The sequence below is a fragment of the Diuraphis noxia genome, unplaced genomic scaffold (assembly GCF_037042655.1).
Source record: "Diuraphis noxia isolate RWA-SAM2 unplaced genomic scaffold, SU_Dnox_SAM2 contig0001, whole genome shotgun sequence".
In the NCBI taxonomy this organism is placed as follows: Eukaryota; Metazoa; Arthropoda; class Insecta; order Hemiptera; family Aphididae; genus Diuraphis; species Diuraphis noxia.
The window spans coordinates 77,175,069-77,199,214 of NW_028301711.1; the positions used below are offsets into that span (position 1 = coordinate 77,175,069).

Here is a 24,146-nt window from a genome sequence, read left to right on the forward strand (position 1 = left end):
AAGTATAAACTGTATACGAGGAAATCGATGTATAGAAACGATAAACAATATTGCCGGAGGAACGAACAGATGGAATCTATGGCTAATATAATATCGTCGTCATCACTTGTAAACACCCTTGTACGTTGGCCTTGACATACCTACAACATTGTCGAATTTAAGACCATTTCGTTAAGATGCCAGGTAATTTACCGTAACGTCTATGGTCAGTCCAAGAAGACCTTGAAACGGCACCAGTTATTGTGTACATCTGTTGTTGTGAGGGTTGGTACCTATGGCGATGCTCGGCGCAGTCTACCTTCCTTTTCAGCGTATCATATACACAATAATATTATTACTGTAGTATGTTATTCGTATTCCAATGAATGATACTTTACGGGAACGAAGGTATGTGAAACCAGTAGGTACACGTTTAGTGGTGCTAACGCGAAAAAAAAAATGTACCTATAGGCTATAGCACATGCTGTTTTTCTGTAGATCAGTGGTTTCCAAAATTTTTGGTTTGGCGGCCAATAATATATATAAAGAAAAATTAAGACTCGGTTACCTGATATACTGTTATAACATATAAATACGTACAAATAAAATGATAGAAATATAGACGTGTATAAAATCATATAAAAATCTCTATGTTACTTCCGATTAAAATTTTCTTACCCTTGACATCGACCAGCGTCTGCGACCCAGTATCACATTTCTCGCGGCCCATGAATGGGCCCCGTCCCATGAGATGGAAACTTGGGAATCGCGGCTTTAGATCAGTGTTTCTCAAATTTTTTTATGTTACGGAATATCAAACAATATTATTTTTTTCTAAAGTATAGATTATTTTAAATATGGTAGGTTACTAGACAGATATCTATAAGCTATATGTTTTTAAACGACTATACTTATTAATTTTTAAATGTTACTAGGGATAGGATTTTTAAAGCACAATTAATAACAAAAAGCATACAGTTTTTTTATAAAAACAATAAAAAAAGTAAATATATATAATATATGTATATTTTTTCTTTTTAAAGTCATGAACAAAAATTAGCTTAAACTAGGCATAAAATTAAATTAAAAACAGTTTAAAAAAATTAACTATCATGTATTTTGCTAGATTTTCAGTTGATAATCTTAATCTAGGCGATAAACGAAATCAATTAGTATGTATTTTACTGTTCCAGGTTTTAAATATCTTATTAATCAAATTAAATTGTTTTTTTTTTTTATCAGAAATGAACAAATTATTACTCTATTATAAAATTATAATAAATACATTAAAATGCTACAACTAGAATAATTGTAACAAAGCAATAAAAAAATTAATTGGTTTATTTGAAATTAGAACGACATGAAACGAATGTGTGGATGAAAAATATATGTACCTATGTTATCTCATGCATAAAAATTTAAGTATTTTGCTGTAAAATCGAGCCCTTGTTATTACTTACGAGGAATTGCGGTCCATCCATACATTATAATAATATTTAATACAACACGTATCGACGCTACTTCCAGCGTTTACATACAATAATATCCCGTGACGCACAACCGGTTGTAGTACAATGCTACACATCCCACCCACCACGTGGTCTAGAAAAGGCACACAGAGTGCAGCTCATCTTCATTGTGGTAGCAGTTCCTTTCGTTTTCTAGTTCACATTTTTGCCTCATTCCTTGGGTAGACGTTTTCCTCGCCTGTTGTAGGCTCCTCACGTGCTCGTCGTAGTCGTTTTGATTTTATTCTGTTCGTCTAAATTAGTATTTTTTGACTTATTATTCACATAAACAGATGTGAATCGAAACCATCCACAGACCAACAAAACGATGGCGTTTCTGGTGTGTATATTGGTATTACTTACCATAACTTCTCTCGAAGTGGCAGCTTTCCGGGACGAAAGAGGAAACAAGATAACAGATATGACACCACAAAAACATGCGGAATGTAAGTATACATAAGTGTATAAACATAATATTTTCAAACAATTTCAATGGTGCAATGAAAGTATTGTTTATATATATATATATATTTTTTTTTTTTTTTGTTTATCATCTCTTTTTGAGGTGTCAAAAATGCATGGACTTTTTCCTTTAATAACTTTTCTAGTATGAAAATTAAACTTATATTGATTGAATATTTGCTCTAAAATAAAAAAATTCTTGTAGTTTTCACAAGTGACGATAACCTTAACACTCCCCCCCCCCCCCAAAAAAAAAAATAGATAAAACTAATTTTTGGCGGTATCGATTTAATTTTAGAATCGTAAATTGTAATTAAAAAATTAATTACTGTAGACAATTTTCACAAATCTTTATATAATAATTTATCATACACGATAAAATGTTTAAAATATTTTGGCTCTTTTTTCTTAGCTATTAATAGACGTTTTTAATTTAATTTTAGTTGTTTTTATTTAATCGCGATATGATATTGAAATGAATGAACCGATATCGATAAATGAAAACATATCATTGTGCATCACTAAAATTTAGGCAAATCATATGATATATACATTTGGAATTCGTATACGTAAATGGACATTAGTGTGTGTTTTCGAGAATCGTTGTTACACTGCGTCGGGCAACCGACGCCAGATGCACATTCACTCGTCACGCACACGCTAAAACTTCACAAAAATAAAATATGTTTTTGTTTACTTAACTATAAAATCTACAACAACCGGTATTAAATTAGTATCAGTATTGTGAGCGCAATTACTTTACGTGGATCCCTTTCGAAAGTATCGACTAATAACAGGTCGCTCTTAGCGCATTTCATTGTGCGCGAGACGGGTAAGCCTGAAACTCCAGATGTGCTAATACATGTATAAATACGTTCATTAGCAATAAACAGTAACTAACATAATAATATAGACAATCAGTAGTCAGTAGATAGTAGATTATAATACGCTTAGAAATGTAATAAGTCTTGTATTGTGTGTGTTGCAGATTTGGAAAGAATAAACGGCGTATATTGTCCACCACTTGGGCTAACAGATAAGTTTAATGTAACGATAATTGATGGAGAGTGGTCACGGATAAGTGGATGTGCTTTTATTCAACCTTATCCTTCCGTAAGCCCTTCACAATTATTTCATTTGTGGCTGCGGCGTTCTCAAAACGGTAACGTCGGAAATTGCGCCAACCTGACGGGTAATAATCGTGAACAATTATTTCTATAATAGTATAATATACAATACAGTTTGATTGGGGGGGGGAGGGGGGGGAGAGAGAGAGTGGATCACTGTCGGCTTTAAGGCTGGACTTAACGAGTTAAAAAGTTAAGTTTAGTTAGGTACATAACGAACAACTATTTTTTAGAAGTAGTTTCTAATTTCACGTTTTATATTTTTTCCTGTCTTATGCCGGGTCCACACAGAGACGACGAAAGTAAAACAAAACAAAAACTGTGTTTTTCGACAAAATCAAAACAATTTTGTTTTTTCCAACAAATTGTTCGTATTTTGAAAAAACAAAGTCGTGTTCCGAGCGGTGTCGGTAAACATCAAAAGGTTTTGGTTTTGTTGTTGTTTTTGCGAACACTGTCGAACGTGTGTGGACATGTTTTCAAAACAACCAACAGGCAATATTTTTTATCGGGATTTCGCGGGCAGTACCAATTTGGTTATTAATAAATATATATATATTCATTATATAACTAAAACATCTTACATCTTTTAATCGTATCATTTCTTTTTTACTTTGTAACTGTAGGTGAATATACCCAGTGCCCAACATTAATAAATCTTCATCATTTTCAATATCTCTTTTCAATTTCCACATTTTCACTCAGAGTAAAAAAATGTAAAAAAACTTGTAAGTACGAAGAGTTTAGAAAGCTAAAACTCTTAAGACAGACTGAATGACCACGGATGAACGAAATAAAACGACGAGTTTATATTTCTGTATGGATAGTTGAAAACAAAAACAAAACACGAACAAATGTTTGAATTTTGTTCATGTTTTGTTTTATTTTTACTCAACTCAGTATGGACACATGTTTTGTTTGTGTTTTATTTTTTTCAAACTTCAAAAAGAAGGGTTTGAGTTTGGTTTTTGTTTTGTTTCTGTGTCGTCTATGTGTGGACCCGGCATTACATACCTATAGTAACTTATAAGTAAATTAATTGTAAAGTTAATTAAATTTTTTTCCATGTAAAACTGTATTATATGCCTTATGGATTTAAAATATATTTTGTTTTGTAATAATAAAAATTATTTAATAATATTAAATAATATGTTTAGACAACTACTAAATTGTACTGACAATGTGTTTTGTACCATTTATGGACAATGGACTTTATAATAGTGATAAAAATAGAGTATAAAAATAAACTATGGTTAACAGCGTTTTAAATGTTTGAATTTATTGCCATAGGTACATGTAATATGATTATAATTTTTAGGTGTAACAGTCCTTGCGTTTCCTGAAAAAGAAAACATTTTAAATTTAGATACAGAATATACTTATTTAAAATGATTTTTCAGTTAACGTAAGACCTGTTACACCTAAAACAAAAAACTTAAATGTATGATAGCAATAAATGGATCATTTAAAAACAGTTAACTCTAAATTTGTTATTATTTCATTGTTTTTATTAGTAAAACTGAAGTAATTAGTCTCATAGAGAAAATAAATAACTACCACCACTGTTTATTTTGTAGTGCTCTCATACAAACCATTTTTTATTAGTTATTGACTAGAATATAAAAAAGCAAGAGTGCTTGATAAACGCAAATATTACGTGACTTATCTATTCCTACTCGTATGATAAATTTGCGAAAAATACATTTAAAGATACTTTTACATTCAAGATAATATTCTAAAAATAACTTGAATAAATTCGTATTTTGAAGATCGAAAACTAATTTCAAAAAAATCTTTATTTAGCCATCAAAATGCGTTTTCGTAGATTAGTGTCCTCATTCACTTCAGAAACACAATATAGACAATCGCGTCCATTTCCAAATGTACCTATGCTAAACACTCACTTAAAATCTTCATTTCTACTTAAATACGAATCATAATATATGTGTTGTCTATTTGTATGTAAACTGTATGCAGTGTGTGTTATTATTAAACACAATCATAGTCAGATATAGGATATACCTATTTTATATTTAATTAAAATAAAATCCAATTACAATTAAACAGCTTTAATTTGTTTTAGATTTTTAGAACCGTAAATTAATTAAGCCATGGTACAAGCTTAAAATTCTTATAAACGACTTAATAAGTGGTTTGTAGTTACTAATTATTAGTATAAATTAAAAAAAAAATTATTTTGTACCTATATAAAATGATAATCTTAGTAGGAACCTAAAAGTTGAATGATTTATGTATTTATAACTAATGTCTGATTAAGTACAGATTGTTTCTAAATCACCGCAATAATCTTGATAAGTTTTGAAAAATATTAAAATAGTACCTATTGTTGTTGTCAGATATGGATCACTTCATATTCGAGTGTTTATCAAAAAAACACTTGGAGATTAATGAAGAGATGACTGGCAAGGGCTGGCAGTATGCATCGCTATATCAACATTCACTATTCGAACATTATACGCGAGCCGTACTGAATGAATCCAGATTAGGCTACAGATGTGCCGTGAGTATTCTATGTAGTATATGTTCACATGTTATTTAATTTCCTACATTATCGCAGTAGACAATTATTCCTAAAATAACCTATTATATTTTCAATTTTGATTAATTTTCTTTATGTGAAACTGTTTCTATTTCCGTTCGAAATACAGTTGTACAATACAGTTCCCGACACTCCGGGTGTGATATTGATGGTCATAGGCCATAACACGAATGTAGATCAACATGCGAAGTGCGCCGATCTATTTAAAAGTCTGGAATATGGGCCCAATGTTCCTGAGTGGCTACCACAATGGCCCGATGGATCGATGATTCTTCTTTTGGATAAAGAAGAGATCGAAGTTCCGTCGAGGAAGCGGTCAGTGTTACATGACGGCAGCTGCAGGTTAGATACATTTAAGCGACTACGCATATCGTTATGATTATGTTTAATTAGCACACTATTTGTTAGTCTGATAGGACTTATAATTTATAGGACATTTAAAAAAAAGTCCCAAGCTTTTTAATGACCTTATTTACTATCTGATATTACCGGGCTGAGTAAACAATCGCTAGATTAATTATAAAACACGAACAATTTAATAAAGCGTAAATTATCTAAAATGAAATAGTTTTTTAAGGGACAGTTAGAACCATTTATTATTAGTAGCCATGTGTTTAACGTCTATTACTAGACAATTTTATAACTGCCATATTCCTGTACGGAGACCCATTTTACTTATGTATCATAACGATGAAATGCGATTTTCCTTATAATATTACAAAAATGAGAATAGTAAATTTAAATGCATTGTTTAGGTTTCCAAATTGGTCTCAAGGTCTATGGTCAAACTTACAAGTATATGGAAATGTGGCGTACTATGCAGACGTCATCACCGAGGAAGACATCGTTTATGGTAATCAGCAAAATGAATCTTCAGAGTCGGCCACGATAGAGAGTCACCATCAAGATGCCCAGGCTAATAACTCTTATAATTACAATAAAAATCAGGAAAATATCCAATGTGTGACACGTGGTTCCACACAGCAACAACAACGTGAAATTACGAAATTCAAATGGCGTTGTATTACGTCTGTTTATAATGATGAAAAACAACCGCACAAAACTGGAGCAAAGTTCCTTACTTACGGTGGCCGTATTATGGGAAAAAATGTACTAAATAGCAATGATAAAAAGTGAGTTAACGTTTTACAACTTATTCTGGAGGTACAAATCATAAATGTTTTTAATGAATACTATGTAATTAATGTCTACACCTAAATTGTTTTAATAGTAACGAACAAAACTCAGATACGTTAGTTGACGTTATGGAAAACACTACGATGCCGTACGGATGCTTGTGGTTAGAAACTAGAGGCCGAAACATTTTTTATTCCATCATAAGTAAATATTAGTTATCTTAGCTATTTATTTTAATTTTAGCATTATGGAGTATATACTATTAATAAGAAATAGCGAAAAATTAATCTAAATGAAAATATTGTTATTGTGTATATAGAATATAATAATGTACAATATAGGTACTTAGGCGCGTAAAAGTTTCAAAACCTAACAAAAAAATATGATTGAATTATAATAAAATAACTAAAATTTTCATTCTTTGTAGAAATATAGAATTCCATGCAAATTTTATCTTCAAATTAAAAAAAAAGTTGGTGATGATATACCTAATTATTTAGTTTTAGATATTTAAGTTTCAGTATGAACTACCTACCTACTTATGAGAAATATTGTATTCAATTTCCAAGTCTTAATGGGCTTGACGACTTTTTTTTTTGCTTGAAAACATTTCTTACAAGAAAAACTGCCATGCCTCATAGAGCTATTAAATGCTTCTTAAAAAAAATATGCTTAGGTATCTTTTGAATTTTTAAACGGTTATAATAACAACTTACGAGCAACCTTGTATTATATGTTCAAGCTTTATAACTAAGCAACAAAATGTATATCTTTATTTTATATTTATAAAGAAAAAAATAATAGGAAAAAGTAATGTACCTAAAAAGATGTCAATAATGTTTATAAATAGGTTAAAAATGGTTTAATTTTTTTTTTTTAAACTGCACCATGTATAAGAAATAATAATAACACATATTGTGCTTTTTTTTTCATGTATCTACTCGTATGTTTATTCGCTTTTGAAATATAACATGATAAAATTCATTACTTTATGAATGAATATTCTATAATCTTATATCATCAACATCTAAACTTTATTCCCTTAAATAAAATATTTTTGAAATTACAATCTTTTTTGATTTTTAATCCAGCAATAGTAATTGATGAGGAACTTTTTATTAAATTTCAAAATATTAGGTATGAAAATTAAAAAGTTTATATATTCAACTACAAAATGATTTGAAAATTTTCAAAATTCTGATGAACTTTTTCAAAGTCTTATCTTTTAACGCCCATAATAGTATTTTTAATTTTCACAAGACGGATTGACAAATTTTTGATAACCATTAATAAAAACTAAAAACATTTTTTCATATATAAAATGATATTACAAACTAATAACATAATTTGATTCCAAAATTCTACAACTATTCATTTTTGAGTTATAACAAAAAGAGAAAATGTTTTTTTGATTACACTGATAATTATCTACTTTTCTATTAGAATCCATCATTAAAGATCAAAACTTTTTTTTTAATTATGTATCATGCATACATTTATTACATTATATAGATAAAAAACACACGTTGCAAAAATAAATAAAAGTATAATACAAATGTAATACAAATGTAATTTATAAATTTTTAGGAACAGGCATGCCAGATAAATATCAGAGTATTGAAAACTTCGCACAGCAACTTTGTGCAGAAAAGAGGAATTCTAGCAGAGATGGCAATTTGGAGAATCAGAAAATTCTTTGTGCAAGTCGCCCACACATATCAAAATAAGGATGTTCTGTGTTTACAGTTAACTAAATATTTCTAACAATACTATACCTACTACAAATTGAAATTAAAACGACATGTTTTTTTTTGTCAAAAATCTATTGATAAAAATATTATTATAATAATTAATAAGTAACTATTATTAAAAAACATTATTTAATCCGATGGCATACTAATACTATGTATTTTTAACATTTAATAAAAACAAGTATTTTTAGATTCATAAAAAAGTTATTTTCTTAGAACTTTTATGTTACTTATAAAATGCAATCTATGTTACAATATTTTTCAAGATAGATGTTATAATATTGTAAGAATATTTTAAAACTGATAGGTATTAGAAAAATTATGATTTAAATAATATATTTCATTAAATTTTGCTAGTCATAATCTATTGGATCAGAAATAACGAAGAACTGTAAACTTCTGAAAAAAATTATTCATATAGTACAGTAGTAGACATTCAACACGTCATGATAACATCTATAAATATATAGTATTTTTGATGTGTAAACGTCAATGAGCTATACGTTTCTTCCTCCCCTAAAAATTTAAGGCTGTCATTATTATTCCATTTAACCAAATGAAAATAAATAACGCATTATGATCTGCGTCAGAGTTTGCTAATGAGACGAATGGATTTTCATTGAACGGATCTGTAATTTAAATTGCCTATATTTGCCCCTTTTCTGATGACTATATTATTTTCATTTAAAATTTATTATATATGGTAATTAATAGTAGAGTTGTGACTATACGAGTTTGTAATGCTAATTATTACGTATCAAAATGCTAAATATGTAAATGAAACGAAACATTATTCATAATATGATGCTGCATAATGATACTATAATATAGCTTTAAATGTGTTCAGATTAAAATATATATGTATATATATATAATAATATATATAATATATATATATATAATTATATCGATACATTTTTTTATAAAATTAAACATAAATTCATTTTTAGATCATGTTTAAGATACGAATATATAGGTTTATGTATATAGAAATATACAATATGTATAGGTATGTTTTTTTGAACCAGATCGGTAATAACTAGTAATAAGATATATTTAATCCACTTAATACAGTAATACATAAAATAATAATTTATATTTAAAATTGAGTTCTGACAGAGCAAAGCTGCAAAAGCTACGACTTCTGCTGGTACAACTACTAGAAATAGTGCCGCAACTAGAGATAAAAGGGCCCAGGTGCGAATCAAATTTTGGGGCCCCCTATTTCAAACTTTTGTCTTAAAAAATTGAATAGCAGTAACAGCACCAAAAGCGCAATTAAGGGTAGGTTTAAACCCCCTGGTAACAAAAAAACCCCAAAAATAATAAAGACACTTCGTTTCCCATCTTAGGGGGCTAAACATTTTTATTTTGGCTTTCCTGATAATGCCTATCCATAGTGCATACCAACTACCAAGTACAAATTTTAAAAAGCAAAACAATTTTTATCACTTGATTTTAAATAATTTTGTTTACAAAAACAGATCAAATAATTTATGCATAGGCCTCCAGTCGAAATGTAAACCTAAAATCATATGTGTTTTCATCTCGATTGATATTTTTTAATTTGTAAGTACAAATAAAACATTACATTAGGTATGTACCTTAATACAGTTTATTAAAATAGCATTCCTATTATAGTATTCTACTACAAATTTGAATGAATAAAATGGTAATTATGTTATTCACTAACTGCAATAGGAAATAGAAATAGGTACAAATATATTATAATAAATTATAATATAAATTAATTAAATTAAATATAAAAAAAGCTGGTAAGTCGTGGATGTCGCTCTGCTGTACAGTAGGTTACGAGTGCCGAGTGGGTTACTGTAATAAATGGAATTAAATTTGAATCTAATGATATTATAACATTGTATACGAAAAACGATTCTGAGCGAAGACGGTTTATCTGTCTAGGATATATGTATTATAGATTATTAAAAATTTTCAAATCTTAGATTTAAAAAGAAAATTTTTCATGAATTTCTAGCTTAAAATAATTTGCGAATTTTCGTGATTTTTACGTATGCTGACAAAATTCAAACTTTGAATCCTTGTAAAAAAAAAATGGTGCCAATATATATTTCTTTTATTTTTCACTTGCTATTGTAGAAATATGAAAGGCGCCTTGTATTAAATTTTCAAGCTTTTATATCCAACAAATACATTTTTATCGATATTTATAGAAAAAAAAAACCAAAAAAGTTGAAAAATTAAAATGTCAGTAAACAGCTCAAAACAAATCTAAATATTTTGAAAATTATATCAAATATATAAAATGCCTATATAAACATTCAGTGAAAATTTTAAGTATCTGGTCATTTGCTTTAGAGTTATACCAAAATAAGAAAATCGCTAAATTCAGTGAAAATCAAATGTTGTAAAAATTTGAATTTCAAATGCTCATAAAAATTTAATTTGAAGTTCCGGTGGGAAATTTTCAAATCTTAGATTTAAAAAGAATTTTTTTTATGAATTTCTATCTTAAAATAATTTGCGAATTTTCGTGATTTTTATGTATTTTGTCAAAATTCAAACTTTGAATGCTTATAAAAAAAAATTGTGATACGAATTTATTTTATTTTTCAACTGCTATTGTAACAATATATTTAAAACCTTATTTTAAATTTTCAAGATCTTCTACCCAAAAAATACATTTTTATCAGTATTAATTTAAAAAAAATCTAATAATGATCGAAAATTGCATGTGCCAATGAATAGTTCGACTTAAGTCGAACATTTTTTAAAATACCATGGTGGATAGAATATACTTATATAAACATTTTGTGAAAATTTCATGTGTCTATGGTAATTTTTTGAGTTACATCAAAACCAAAACAGAATTTGAATTTTTACTTTTGACCCCCCCTCCCCCCCCCCCCCCAAAGTACCAATTAGATTCACTTTCTGATCTAAATAAAAAAAATAAAAAGTTCATCGAGTTCCCGAAATTCCAAGTAACGCGTATGTAAACTTTTTATGCTTGTAAACCTATTTTTTACATTTACTCAGAGTTATTTTAATGAAATTGTATACCCATGTTATAGTGTTATTTGCAACAATATTTCTCTAAATCAAGACGACTCGCCTCAAAAATTGCACACCTCTACTAGTTTAAACTTAAAGTATGTATATATAACTAATAAATATATATTTTTATCATTTTAATGAAATGCTATGTATTTTAGTATATCACCTACTCATACACCAAAAAAACGGAAACTTCTTTTAAACAACCCGAGATATTTTAATGACTTAACTGATGAACATTTTGCTACACCAAAAAGAGCCAAAAGACATTTAGCATTTGCTAAAAAAAAGCATAATGAGACCAGGAATAAATTGAAAAATATGGAAGAACGAAATCGAAGATTGACAAAAAAAGTTAAAAGTTATGAAGATTTAATCAAAACTTTAGAAGACTCAAACCTTTTGTCTGAAAATGCTTCTCAATTTTTACAAGTAAATTTTCGATAGAGTTAATCACAAATTAATATTAAAACTAAAAGCCTGGATTTTGTGATCCACTTCTTTCTTGTTTTGAATCCTTTTGAACAAAATTTACTCAATTTGTATATAATGTATAGAGCTTCTCATTCTGATAATAGTATTATAAATAATTTCCCTACAAATTATTAAACAATATTACATACTTTTAATTTTATATTTAAAAAATATTATATATTTTATTTTATTATTTTTTTTTTTTTTTTTTATAATTACTTTAATTATTTATTTTTACATGCAATATGTGTAGTACTCCTATTTTTATTTATTTATAAATTATTAATTTTCGTGTAACTGTTTTACTATCTTGTATATTTAAAATGTAATTGGAATTTATTTTGTAGTAAACAATATTATTGTTATTATTATATGTATTATATTAATAATTTAATTTTTTATTTTATTTTATTGTAGTCTATGGGTACTGGAAGTTTAAATGAAATTGTTAGTAGAAAGTTAAATGGCAAGAAAACTGAGTATTCTGGAGAGTTAAAAAAATTTGCAGTTACATTGCAGTATTGCTCTACAAAGGCTTATAATTTTGTGAGAACACAATTTTCTGATATGCTGCCCCATCCTGGAACTATTTCTAAATGGTATCAAGGTATAAATGGTGAACCCGGTTTTACTAAAGAATCGTTTCAAACTCTCAAAAAAAAGGTCAAAGAAAATAGTATTGTTATTTGTAATTTAGTTGTAGACGATATGTCCATTAAAGATAAGGTAGAATTTGATGGAAAACAATTTCTTGGACTAGTTGATATGGGTTCTGGTGTGATAATAGATGGTGATATTGTTGACCATGCAACTAATGCACTTGTATTTTTAGTAGTAGGTGTAAATGGACACTGGAAATTACCTGTAGGTTTTTTTTTTATTAAAGGCTTAAATTCTGCTGAAAGAGCAAATTTGATGAAAAAATGTTTAGATCTTCTTTATGACACCGGTGTTAAAATTAATTCGTTGACATTTGATGGGGCTCAATGCAATTTAAGTATGTGTACAAAATTGGGGGCAAATTTAAAACTCAATAATCCAAATTTTTCTTTCCCTCACACAACTTCAGGTGAACCTATATATTTATTTTATGATCCATGTCATATGCTGAAACTTGTTCGCAACACTTTAGGTGATAAACGCATTTTGATAAATAGTCAAGGTGAAAAGATTGAGTTGGAATACATAACAAAATTATACTTAAAAGAAAAAAAGGAAGGTCTCAAAGTTGCTACTAAGTTAACTAAAAAACATGTATACTATTTCAATGAAAAAATGTGTGTCAGGCTTGCAAGCCAAGTATTCAGCAATAGTGTAAGTAAGGCACTTATCTTTTGCCAAAATCTTGATAGGAATTTTGAACATTCTTTAGCCACTGCTGAATTTTGTTTGTTAATAAATAATGCATTTGATATTTTAAATTGCCGTTCAAAATTTTCCAAATCACAATACAATTTAGCACTAAGCTCAGATACTTTAAATAAGTATGCAGATTTTATTAGTCAATTTGAAACCTATATTTATGGTCTACAATTTACAGATGGTACTAAAATTGTAGATTCTCTTAGGAAAACTGGTTTTATAGGTCTTGTCTGGGGTCTAAAAAATTTAATTAACTATTATAAAATTCTTAACCAAAATTATAACATTGAGTATGTTTTATCCTATAAAATTTCACAAGACCATTTGGAAACCTTTTTTAGCTCAATAAGATCAAGGAGTGGCTATAATAATAATCCCTCTGCAAAAGAATTCAAGGTTTCCTATAAAAAATTACTTGTCCATCACCATGTTAGTGGTTCCCAATACGGAAATTGTCTTCCTGAGTCTATGTTAAGTACAAAATTAATTAATACACCAGATTCAACAATAATAATAGATTCAGAGTTAAATAATGAAATACAAACCGATTCAAATTATGATTTTCAAAATGACCATGATTATTTGGAATCATATTTTAAAGTATCAGCTTTTGTTGATAATATTACGGAATACATATCTGGATTTGTAGCGAGGAAAGCGTCAAAACTAATAAATTGTAATATTTGTAAAGAGTTTTTAGTTGTTAACCAAACAAACAATTTGTTAATAAATATAAAAGATGTCAATAATGCATTAACTAAGCCAAGTAAGGATGTATTCTATATATGTAGCGTGTCTGAAAAATGGATAAGGTGCACAGAACTAAATGATATGTATGAAAAAAGTTTTATTAATAAATTGTACATAAAAATAAAAAGAGATGTTTTCACAACTGTGTTTCAAACTAGTAGTATGAACAATCACATTTTTGGCCAACATTATTTACTAATCATAGGGACCAATTAGTAACAATAATCATTAATTCCTATATTACATTAAGATTAAAAAGCATAGCCAAACAAATTGAAAAACCAAGACTTAGCATTAGAAAAAAGTTTACAAAACTAATAACATTAACAAATGATTAAAAATAAAATTGTAAATGGGGAGGTACCTATATAATAGTTAAATACTGTGTGCAATGATATAATATTAATAAGTGTTAAAATTGTACATTATTTATAAGATTTTCTTTTTATTGTATTCAAAGCAGATAAAAATTAATTTTGGTATTCTTTTTAATTGTAATCTTTGATCATATGAGTAAAATTTTAATATACTGTTATCACATATTTTAATAATTATTCCATACTCAGGAATCGATATTATAGCACAGAACAATTATAGTGTAACTATAACATATATTATATAAGTACATAATATTGTATATTATTACAGTGTACAATAATTGTAAATATACACGCCTGCTGTCAAGACGGGCTATATCACTGCGACATGTTTCCATGCTTCTCATAATGCTAGCATTATAGGCAATTCATGTCTATTAGTATAAAGTCTATGGCATTAACTGATTTAACTGATACTACCGTATATTGTAAGAACGACCCTAACAGTAATAAAGAATAATTTTGAATAGAGTTATTAATGTTTCATAAATCTCGTAGTAAATCACACACTTTTATAATGTGATGTTCAAAATTGTAGAGAAGCTTGTTTCCAAATTAAATGTGTATATCTCATATTTTGTATTAGGTACATTATTTTATGTCATATTATATTGTTTAATACTTTTTTATTAGGTGCGATATAACACAAATTTTATTATATACTTTTATTGTTATTTGTTACATCCAAGTTTGGTTATTGCAGTTTTTATTATATAATTATACTTAAAAGTTGTTATTTTCTTTTAGTAGTACTAAAGTATACCCTATTATAGTATACCTATTACCTATGTATATGTACATTATATATATTTTATTAAGTATATATATATATATATATATATTTTATTTTGTATTAATTGTATACATATTGATATTATGCTTATAACCATAAAGGTTCATTATCATTTTATTTAAAATTAATTTTTTTTGTGTGTTTCATTATATTGAATTATAAATTAATAATTTTTTTTTTTAGTAAACAATTTTTTGCAATTCTATTCACATATAGGGTGTGTATAAAAAAATTAACATAATGTACCTACCTATAATAAGCTGAAAACACTGCATTTTTAAACTGCATATGTTTAAAAAACATTTAGAATGTTTTTAAAAAATATATTAAAAACCTTTTTGTTTATTTAAAAACGACCAAAAAATAATTTAAATACATTAAAAAAATGTTAATTAAACATTTTTATTTCTATGGAAAAGCGGCCATCAAAACATTGCTATATTATATGTTTTAAAAACCTTTTTTTATTAGTTTTTTTTATATTTTTAAATATTTTATTGCTCATATAATATATAATATATTAGTTAGTACGTTTCTTTTAGGCGTTATTATGTTGTTCATGGAACTAAATGATCTTTCACATTCAGATGAAGATACAGCAATAGTTGAAATTGCAGTTAAAAGTGGGTTTAATGTTGGTATTTTTGAGGAATCTTTCAAGTCTTTAAATTCTCTAAATCCTCGAATTGTGGATACTTTATTTAAGTGAAACTTGTTTGCCAGTCTTCTAATGCTATCGTCACCATATTGGATATCAATATTATCTGGCCAGTTATTGGGATCTAATACATTCAAATCTTTAAGAATATTTTCAAATTGATCTTTAAATTCATTTTTATTTTTTGATACATGCGTTGCTTGAGTTGTGAAAAGTCTTGAACGCATATTGTTAGCAAGGCTTGTAAAGAACTGTCCAGGGTTAATTTTTGGTACTGATTTATTTATCATTAATGGTACATCCTTAAACTTCAATAAATCACCAGCATTCAATACTTCTTTAGTTTTTGGTCCATATATATTTGACATAGAATCAAAAATGCGAATTGTACGTTCTATACAACTATTTGCAGTTGAAAGCGACAAACCTCGATCTTGTAACTGCAACGACAAGTCAGAAAGTTCAGATAATCCATCGTACATGATTCCTGAAAGATAATAAAACAATACAGGTAAATGTAGTCAATTTTTTTAGTGGTATAAGTTTAAACTATATTATATTACTATATTATTATTATAAACTAATAATATAATTTAATATATTTAATTGATGTAATATTACAATATAATACAATTAATATAAATAATTATAGCAACACAACTACTTACCAAGGTTGATAACAAATTCTACTGCTGTTAGAATTCGTCTGAGTCCTGTATACTTGGATCTTTCTTTTGATTCTCTCTTTGTATCATTAGAAGCATTTGTAAAATGGTTATACAATGCTACATAATTGTTCCAAACAGCTTTTAAAGTTTTCTCGCTGGATGCCACCCACCTGATTGTAAAAATTTTTCCAATATGTAGTAATTTTTGTTCTAATGAAGTAGCACACATCCTAAGTTCATACATATTCTTAGGTGATTGGTGGTATATTGCATATAACTTTTCTATAAATGATTGGAAGTGATTTGTACCATGGATTTCTTTTAAAGTATCAGATACGGCCAACTCTAAACGATGATTACAGCAATGCCATACTATGATATCGGGGAATGTTTTTTGTAGTTGAGTACCAACACCAGAAATTCTACCCAGCATATTAGACGCACCATCGCTAACAAAAGCTATCAAGTTTTCTTTTAAAAAATCCTCATTTAATCCATACTTTGAAAGATCAACTAAAATAGCTTTCCTAATACAGTCAGCAGATGTACTTTCTACTTCAATGATGTTAAAGAAAAATGTAATAACTTCATTATTATTTACTACAGCAGCTCTCAAACAGATAACTAGCATTGTTTTCTGACTCAATGTTGTAGATTCATCAACAATTATACAAATCTTTCTTTTATTTTCTAATAAGTCAGAACACAATTTTTTTCTCATTTCAAAACATATATGGTCAATAATAGTACTACATGACTTATTGGTTTGAAGAACTCTCCCCATAGATAGACCATTCATTATTTGAAGGTCCACTAGTTTTGGCATGTCACATACAGCCTTTGATTCTTCGCGATGGAATACGCAGTTCTAAAAATTATTTTTGTACTTTCAATGTCTATGTTAGTAGTTTTCAATACTTGGGCTGGCATAATTTCCATTAACTGTTTTTCATAAGTACGTTCAGCATTTAAATGAGTTTGTGAAGATTTATGTTTTGCAATTTTTTTTCGTAGACTTGATTGCTGTTTTCCTACATCATTACCAACTGGAGTAATATTTCCATTTACCCATTCTTTGTAACTATGTGTACCTTGATGTTTTGTGAGATTATGATTAACATTTTTGCATATTGTACAACCTAATTTTTTTTTATTAAAAAATAGCCATGAATACTCCTCTGTAAAATATTTAACTTGTTTATTTTCCCAACAATCTGGTGGTTCTAGAGTTAATAATTCTTCATCAGCTGTTTCAAGGGTTTGTACACTTACTTCCTCCTTTATAAAATAAATTTGAAAAAGAATAATTATATGTAACAAGGTAATCTAAAACATTATACATATTATGTAGTACAATAATAAAAACTAGCGACTAGGTGTAGTATATTCTTTGTAGTTTGTATAATATTTTTATTGTATTAATTAATAATGTCTACTAATAAGTAATACCTAACTATTCATTTTATGTAATTGGGAAAATTGATCAATAATTTATGTATACTCAAAATAGTATATAACATTTTGAGTAGGTGATTTGTTTTATCAGGTACAAGCAGTATTGTAAAGTATTTGAGACTTTAGTAAAAAAAATACACATACTTTTATCCATATTTGAGTGTATTATAAGCAGTGCAATTTACAAGCAAGCAATAGGTAGCCATGAATATTAAATACTAAATAGGTATTATAAGTAGGTACCTATAGAGTATAGATATTGAACCAAAATCTTTATTCATAACTTAAGATTTTATCATTTCTGCTCAGAGTTTTAGAACCAGCTATATTTAATATATAAATTAAAAAGCAAGTATGATAAAACCATTTAGTTATTAGAGCTACCTAACTACATTATATTATTTGGTAACTATTTTTTTAATTAATTATGATGTATTATTTTTACTTTTGGTTGAAGATTAGTGCAATCACTAGAAGCCTCAGAAGACAATGTATTCAGGTGGTCCTGGTTCTATTGTTTATAAAAATAAAAATAAAAACAATTACTTACCTACAGATACTGAACTTAATTCAAAAAATATAATTGTTTGATATGACAAAACTTACATTTTGTGGCTGTGATTGTAACAACTGTATTGGTTCTGGATTATTCGAAAGTTGTTCTGCTATAGAATATCACAATTAAAAATGTGGATTCATTAATTATTAGTAAACATTTATTTTAGTTTTTAAACATATTTATGATAATTATTATATCTACATGCATTGAATTTAATAAATATCTACTAACTTAGATCCACTGTATCTTTTAATTTGTTTTTATTTTTCTTTGAGAAATATGAAAGAAAAGTGGAAGCACTGCGTTTATTTCCACTCATTTTCTTCAATAATGAATTACAAAGTACTTAATTAAAATATTTAATAACCAAGTTTTGAAGGTAAGTGGTGACGAACGACAATGGTAACAATACGACAGTATATAAATATTTTAACTTTTATTACAATAAGGTTTTAATGACGAATACGGAAAAAATTAATAAATACAATTGACAGGACGTCGCGTTATCAGCGTCGTGTAGCTATTAAGCATTAGCTGGACGGACGGACGGTTCTCAGTCATAATACAGCGGTGGTTATTTATATTCTATAAATAAATTTATTGAATTCATCTGTTATCAACATTATACCTTTATCATATTATATTTTAGCCACAAATCATGATCGTTATTCTTTTTGCACTGATAGGTGATAAGTGATAACAGTGATAAACAACAACATTAAAATAAAATAAAAAATATTTCCATTAATTTAGTACAATTTTTAAAATGATTCCCGTCCCCAGCGTCCCATTAAAAGAAATTAGAAGGGGTAGGCTAAAATATTTTTAAAATAGAAGTGGGACTCTGTCCCCCCCGCGACCCCCTCCCCCCAATTCAACCGCTATAGGTGCAACTAAAAAACTTTTATTATTTTGGACATCAAAAAATAAAATATTTATTCTCTACCTTCAGATACAATAAAGGCTCTAGATCAAAAACTTATTTTACTTTCACTATACATACCAGACAATTTTCAAAGAACTCCTAACAAAAATTCTAGATGTCACCCTTTTGGTGATGTTAATCGTTGGAAAGCTACTGAGTTGCGTCAATGTCTATTGTATACCGGTTTTGTGATATTTCAAGATATATTAAGTAATCAGATATATACAAATTTTAAGGAGTTGTCTATAACTTTAAGAATTTTATTAACTGTGAACATAAATTAAGAATATATTGATTATGCCAGTAACTTAATAAGACATTTTGTTGAATCATTTAGAGATATTTATGGTACATCATCCATATCTCATAATATTCATGCATTAATTCACTTGCCTGACGATTATAAAAAATATGGATCCCAATAAAACATTTCCGCTTTCCAATTCGAGAGTTTTATGCAGCCTATAAAAAAAAATTAGGTCTGGTGTTAAACCTCTTCAACAATTGGTTCGTCGTTATGAAGAACACCAAACCTTTGCTGTAAATATGATTAATGATCAAACAGTTAAACTTGGACCTATAAATACAATAAGTCAAAATATAAATCGTCCATTAATAGCTGTTGTAGGTAATCCACAATTTTCTGGATGGAGAACAGACAACTTTGTTATAAAAACTAATAAATCTGATTGTTGTGTAAAAACAAACAATGGAAGTATATTATTGATTGAAAACATAGCTACGTGTGAATCTTCTAAGATAATTATGGTGATTGGTAGATGTTATGAACAAAAAGTACCATTATTCCTACAACCATGTAGTTCAACTTTATTTGGAATTTACAAAGTTTCTAAATTAGGCGCTCTTCAAACATTTTATATTGATGATATTAAAGAAAAACTAGTTTGTTTGCCTTTAAATGAAAATATTGGATTGATGATAATAATTCCATTCATTCACAATCATGAATAATATTAATATTTACTAATATTGGTTAGACATTAACCATATATATTATATTAAGTATGTATTTATTTGAACAAATAATTTCAATAAATATATTTTTAGGTCTTGGATTGTTGTATTATTTGTCGATGCCAATGTTATCCAACATGTTCCTAAAATGTGGCTTAAAAAAGTACAACATAAGAAGTCAGCTGTATCTAAAAAAAAACTATTATGTTGGTTTCCCTTTACTAAAACTGATTTTCCAAATACAAAAGTGCATTTCAAAAGCGATCAAATACAAAAAATGATACATAAATGTTATTTACCTAATTATACGGATGGAACATGGTTTAAATGTAAACATATTGCTGGTCCTTTTGGTGGATATAATACTTTGTATATCTATAATGTCTTATGTTGAATTTCATTTAGATCACATTTTTATTTTATACATATTACTAAATTTTTAAATATATTCTGTTATATATAGATAGTGAAATGCTTTCTAGAATGGTTGCAAAATCCTGGTCTAACGAAAGCCAGAGTTGTGATGCATCTGAAGATTCATTTAGTGATGAAACTAGTGATGATAACAATACTGTCACTAAAAGTGTAAGAAGTATTCGTCATAAGAAGAAGCTAAAACGTTTTTCACCAGATTTGTTTTCGAAAGAAAGCTAAAACTTGTACTGAACATGATAAACCATCAATACTTTCAGAAATACCTAGCCCACCCAGTAGACCTTAAGCTGATCATAGCAATAAAAAAAAAAAGCTAAACATCAAACAAAATATGTAGAATCAGGTATATTATTATAATTAAATATTTTGTTTTGCTAAAACTATTCTCATATAAGTGGTTTTTAATATTTATTTGTAGTTACTAGTTGCAGTAATGAAATTGAACAAAATATGTCATTAACCACATCAACCAACATTGATTTGGATGAAAAATTATTAAATAACTTAATAAAAGAGAATGATACTTTAGGTATGTTTTTTATTCGAATACTTAATACATTTCATAAAATAATATCATAGTATTTCACTGGTATGGAATATTAAAAATGATGATATTATTTTATGCATATATAATATATATATATATATATATATTATAGTAATAATATGCGATTCTTTTTAAGATTTATTTTTAAATAACAATGAAACATCAAATGAAACTAACGATGTACTCAACAGAGAGAATGATTTGCAAATAAGCAATTATAATGACTGTATGCAAGGTAGATATACTATAACTATTTAATTGCACTTTTCAAAACATTTTATTCCACAATTCATTTTAATTAAACCAATATGTACTATATTATTATGCGGTATGTATTCATATTTTTTTTTGAGAATAGGCAATACTGTGACAGGAAATCAGTTTTGAAAATAATTCTAATCAAAATATGGATTTTATTTATGGTATATTTTAAATTACTAAGGTATTTATTTACTTAAAATAATTATCCCGACCTAATCTAAACAATATTGTTTGTCTATATTAACCGATTCAATCAAGCTTAATAATGGTAATTTTGATATGCATATGAATAATGATATTATAGTCAATAATAACTACAAGCTCTTAATATCAAGCAATGAAAAATAAAATGCAAACATAAATGACAGTCTGCCTACTTTGATTTGTATTACAGCACAAGTAATTATAATAGTAAGTTATCAATGACAATTGTATATTAGGTATAATGACATGAGTTCCCTAATCTAACCTTTTTAAATTGTGCATATACTCGGCTAAAAAAATTAGCTGCTAGTTTTTTTTTTATTTATTCCCAACAGCTTATTTGTTTTACAAAATAATTATTGTGCATTCTAATATAATATGTATAATGTTATATATCCTATATAATATAATATAGGTAATATAGTCTAGGAATAGGAATAGGAATATTATATTATATTATTACCTACTTAAAATATTATATTATTATGTTTCACTATAATATTATATAATAATGTTGAGTTGTACTATAAGTGGGAGCAGTTAAAAAAAGTTTATTTGATTTTGATGAAGACTGCAGCACCAATTCAATAAACGATGATGATGAGATAACTTATGATAATAATATGCATTTATCAGGTAATCAAGTTTGTTTATAGATTTCAGTAACATTTTTTTAATTAAATTTTATAAAGTTTCAGTTGAAAAAGATCAAAACTCTTGTTGTTGTGATGCAGTGATGCTGTAGAAAAATTTAAAAAAATAATACAGAGTAAAGATCAACAAATTTTAACACAAATATTAATTAATAATACCAATCAAATTAAAGTATGTACGTTTCTGGAAAATATGGACAAAAAAATTAACAAATTGTTAGAAAAAGATAAAAGAACTCAATCCTTCGCATTTCCGTTACCTAAATTACCGGCACCGTTCATTGAATTGTTGTCAATAAACAATGTTAATAGTTTGGAAGTAGTTGAGCAATTGTTGTCAATAAATAATGACAATTTTACCCACAATTTCGAAGAGTTGGTAAGTTGCATTTTTTTTTTTATAAAACTATACCTATAATTTCATATTTTCACATTTTTTTTTTAGTTTTTAATATAAAATGATTTAATTAATATTTATAGGTAGGATATAGTAATAATATACAAATCAGCTAGATGAGTATCAATGCCATGCACCGATGCACCTTTTCCTTTTATTTTATCCATATAGTATAAAATATATATAAATACTTCATCAATAATCTATATGATAATTATGTTGTTGTGGTTTTGTATAGTTATGATTTGTATTGAAAATATTCAATTGAATACATCAATTAATTAAATTATGATTTTATAGAAACATTATCCGGAAGAATCCATAATACAGATGAAGAAAAGATATTTTCAAATATCTTAAAACACAGTGGAAATCATTATAAAAATAAAGTGTGAGAAGTATTCCTATTTATTCCTATTTTTTTATTTGTATTAATCATTATAAATATTAGTATTCAGTATATTATGTTTAATATATTGTAATGGTAATAAAAAGATATTATTATTATATACATTTTTTTTTTGTTTATATAAGCCATATGAGGTCTGTGATGTATACTATTTTTTTTTTACCAAATTTCCTTACTTTTGACACATCAATAATTTATTATGTATATTATTATTATAAATAAATTATTAATAATATGTTTTTTTGTTTTTTTGTTTAGTGTGTAATCGTTAATTGAGAACACTCAATATCTTTGAGTAGGGTCCTGCAATTTGAATTCTGTTTTCTAGTTGGTTGTTATGACATAAAAATACACATTTTAATGGCCTATGAACTTTTTTAACTTAATTAGATTTGCGCATGCGCAATACAACTTTTTTTTCTTAAATGACAACCACCTATTTTAACCACTGATATTTTTTTGCCTAATTTTTTAATGAATTTTGATAGTTGAACCAACTTCCTAAGTCCAAAATTGACCAAGTTACAGCCAAACAACAAAAATATTGCAAAATGCGGGCAATTTTCAGTTTTTTTTTACTGTAACTCTGAAAATAATTATTCTAAAATTTTTTAGGATTTACATTTTCACTCTTATTTATTTAGACGATATTTAAACGTTAGGTATTTTAATTTTCACTTTAAGTTT

General features: G+C 27.1%; 2 protein-coding genes and 2 pseudogenes across 2 annotated transcripts; 2 read left to right on the forward strand and 2 right to left on the reverse strand.

Annotated features, from left to right (window-relative positions):
- The first annotated feature begins 1,425 nt into the window (after window positions 1-1,425).
- Window positions 1,426-8,532, forward strand: LOC149061782 (uncharacterized). Its single transcript, XM_089216383.1, has 7 exons — window positions 1,426-1,933; window positions 2,938-3,141; window positions 5,434-5,597; window positions 5,746-5,978; window positions 6,392-6,769; window positions 6,868-6,977; window positions 8,361-8,532. Exons 1-7 carry the CDS (start codon window positions 1,816-1,818, stop codon window positions 8,498-8,500), a joined length of 1,347 nt encoding a protein of 448 aa, XP_089072509.1. The 5' UTR covers window positions 1,426-1,815; the 3' UTR covers window positions 8,501-8,532.
- Window positions 8,533-15,814: 7,282 nt separating this feature from the next.
- Window positions 15,815-16,459, reverse strand: LOC149061783 (E3 SUMO-protein ligase KIAA1586-like). The gene has a single exon (XM_089215113.1). It carries the CDS (start codon window positions 16,451-16,453, stop codon window positions 15,815-15,817), a length of 639 nt encoding a protein of 212 aa, XP_089071239.1. The 5' UTR covers window positions 16,454-16,459.
- A 172-nt stretch (window positions 16,460-16,631) lies between these two features.
- On the reverse strand, window positions 16,632-18,972 carry LOC149061784 (E3 SUMO-protein ligase KIAA1586-like; annotated as a pseudogene).
- A 2,466-nt stretch (window positions 18,973-21,438) lies between these two features.
- On the forward strand, window positions 21,439-23,410 carry LOC149061785 (uncharacterized; annotated as a pseudogene).
- The last annotated feature ends 736 nt before the right edge of the window (window positions 23,411-24,146 follow it).

What these genes read in the sequence shown, in the direction of transcription:
- LOC149061782 (XM_089216383.1), top strand. Translation starts at nt 1,816, where the DNA reads ATGGCGTTTCTGGTGTGTATATTGGTATTACTTACCATAACTTCTCTC. An exon ending in ACCACAAAAACATGCGGAAT is followed by an intron (nt 1,934 to 2,937) that starts GTAAGTATACAT and finishes TGTGTGTTGCAG; the next exon opens with ATTTGGAAAGAATAAACGGC. An exon ending in CTAAATAGCAATGATAAAAA is followed by an intron (nt 6,770 to 6,867) that starts GTGAGTTAACGT and finishes TTGTTTTAATAG; the next exon opens with TAACGAACAAAACTCAGATA.
- LOC149061783 (XM_089215113.1), bottom strand. Translation starts at nt 16,453, where the DNA reads ATGTACGATGGATTATCTGAACTTTCTGACTTGTCGTTGCAGTTACAA.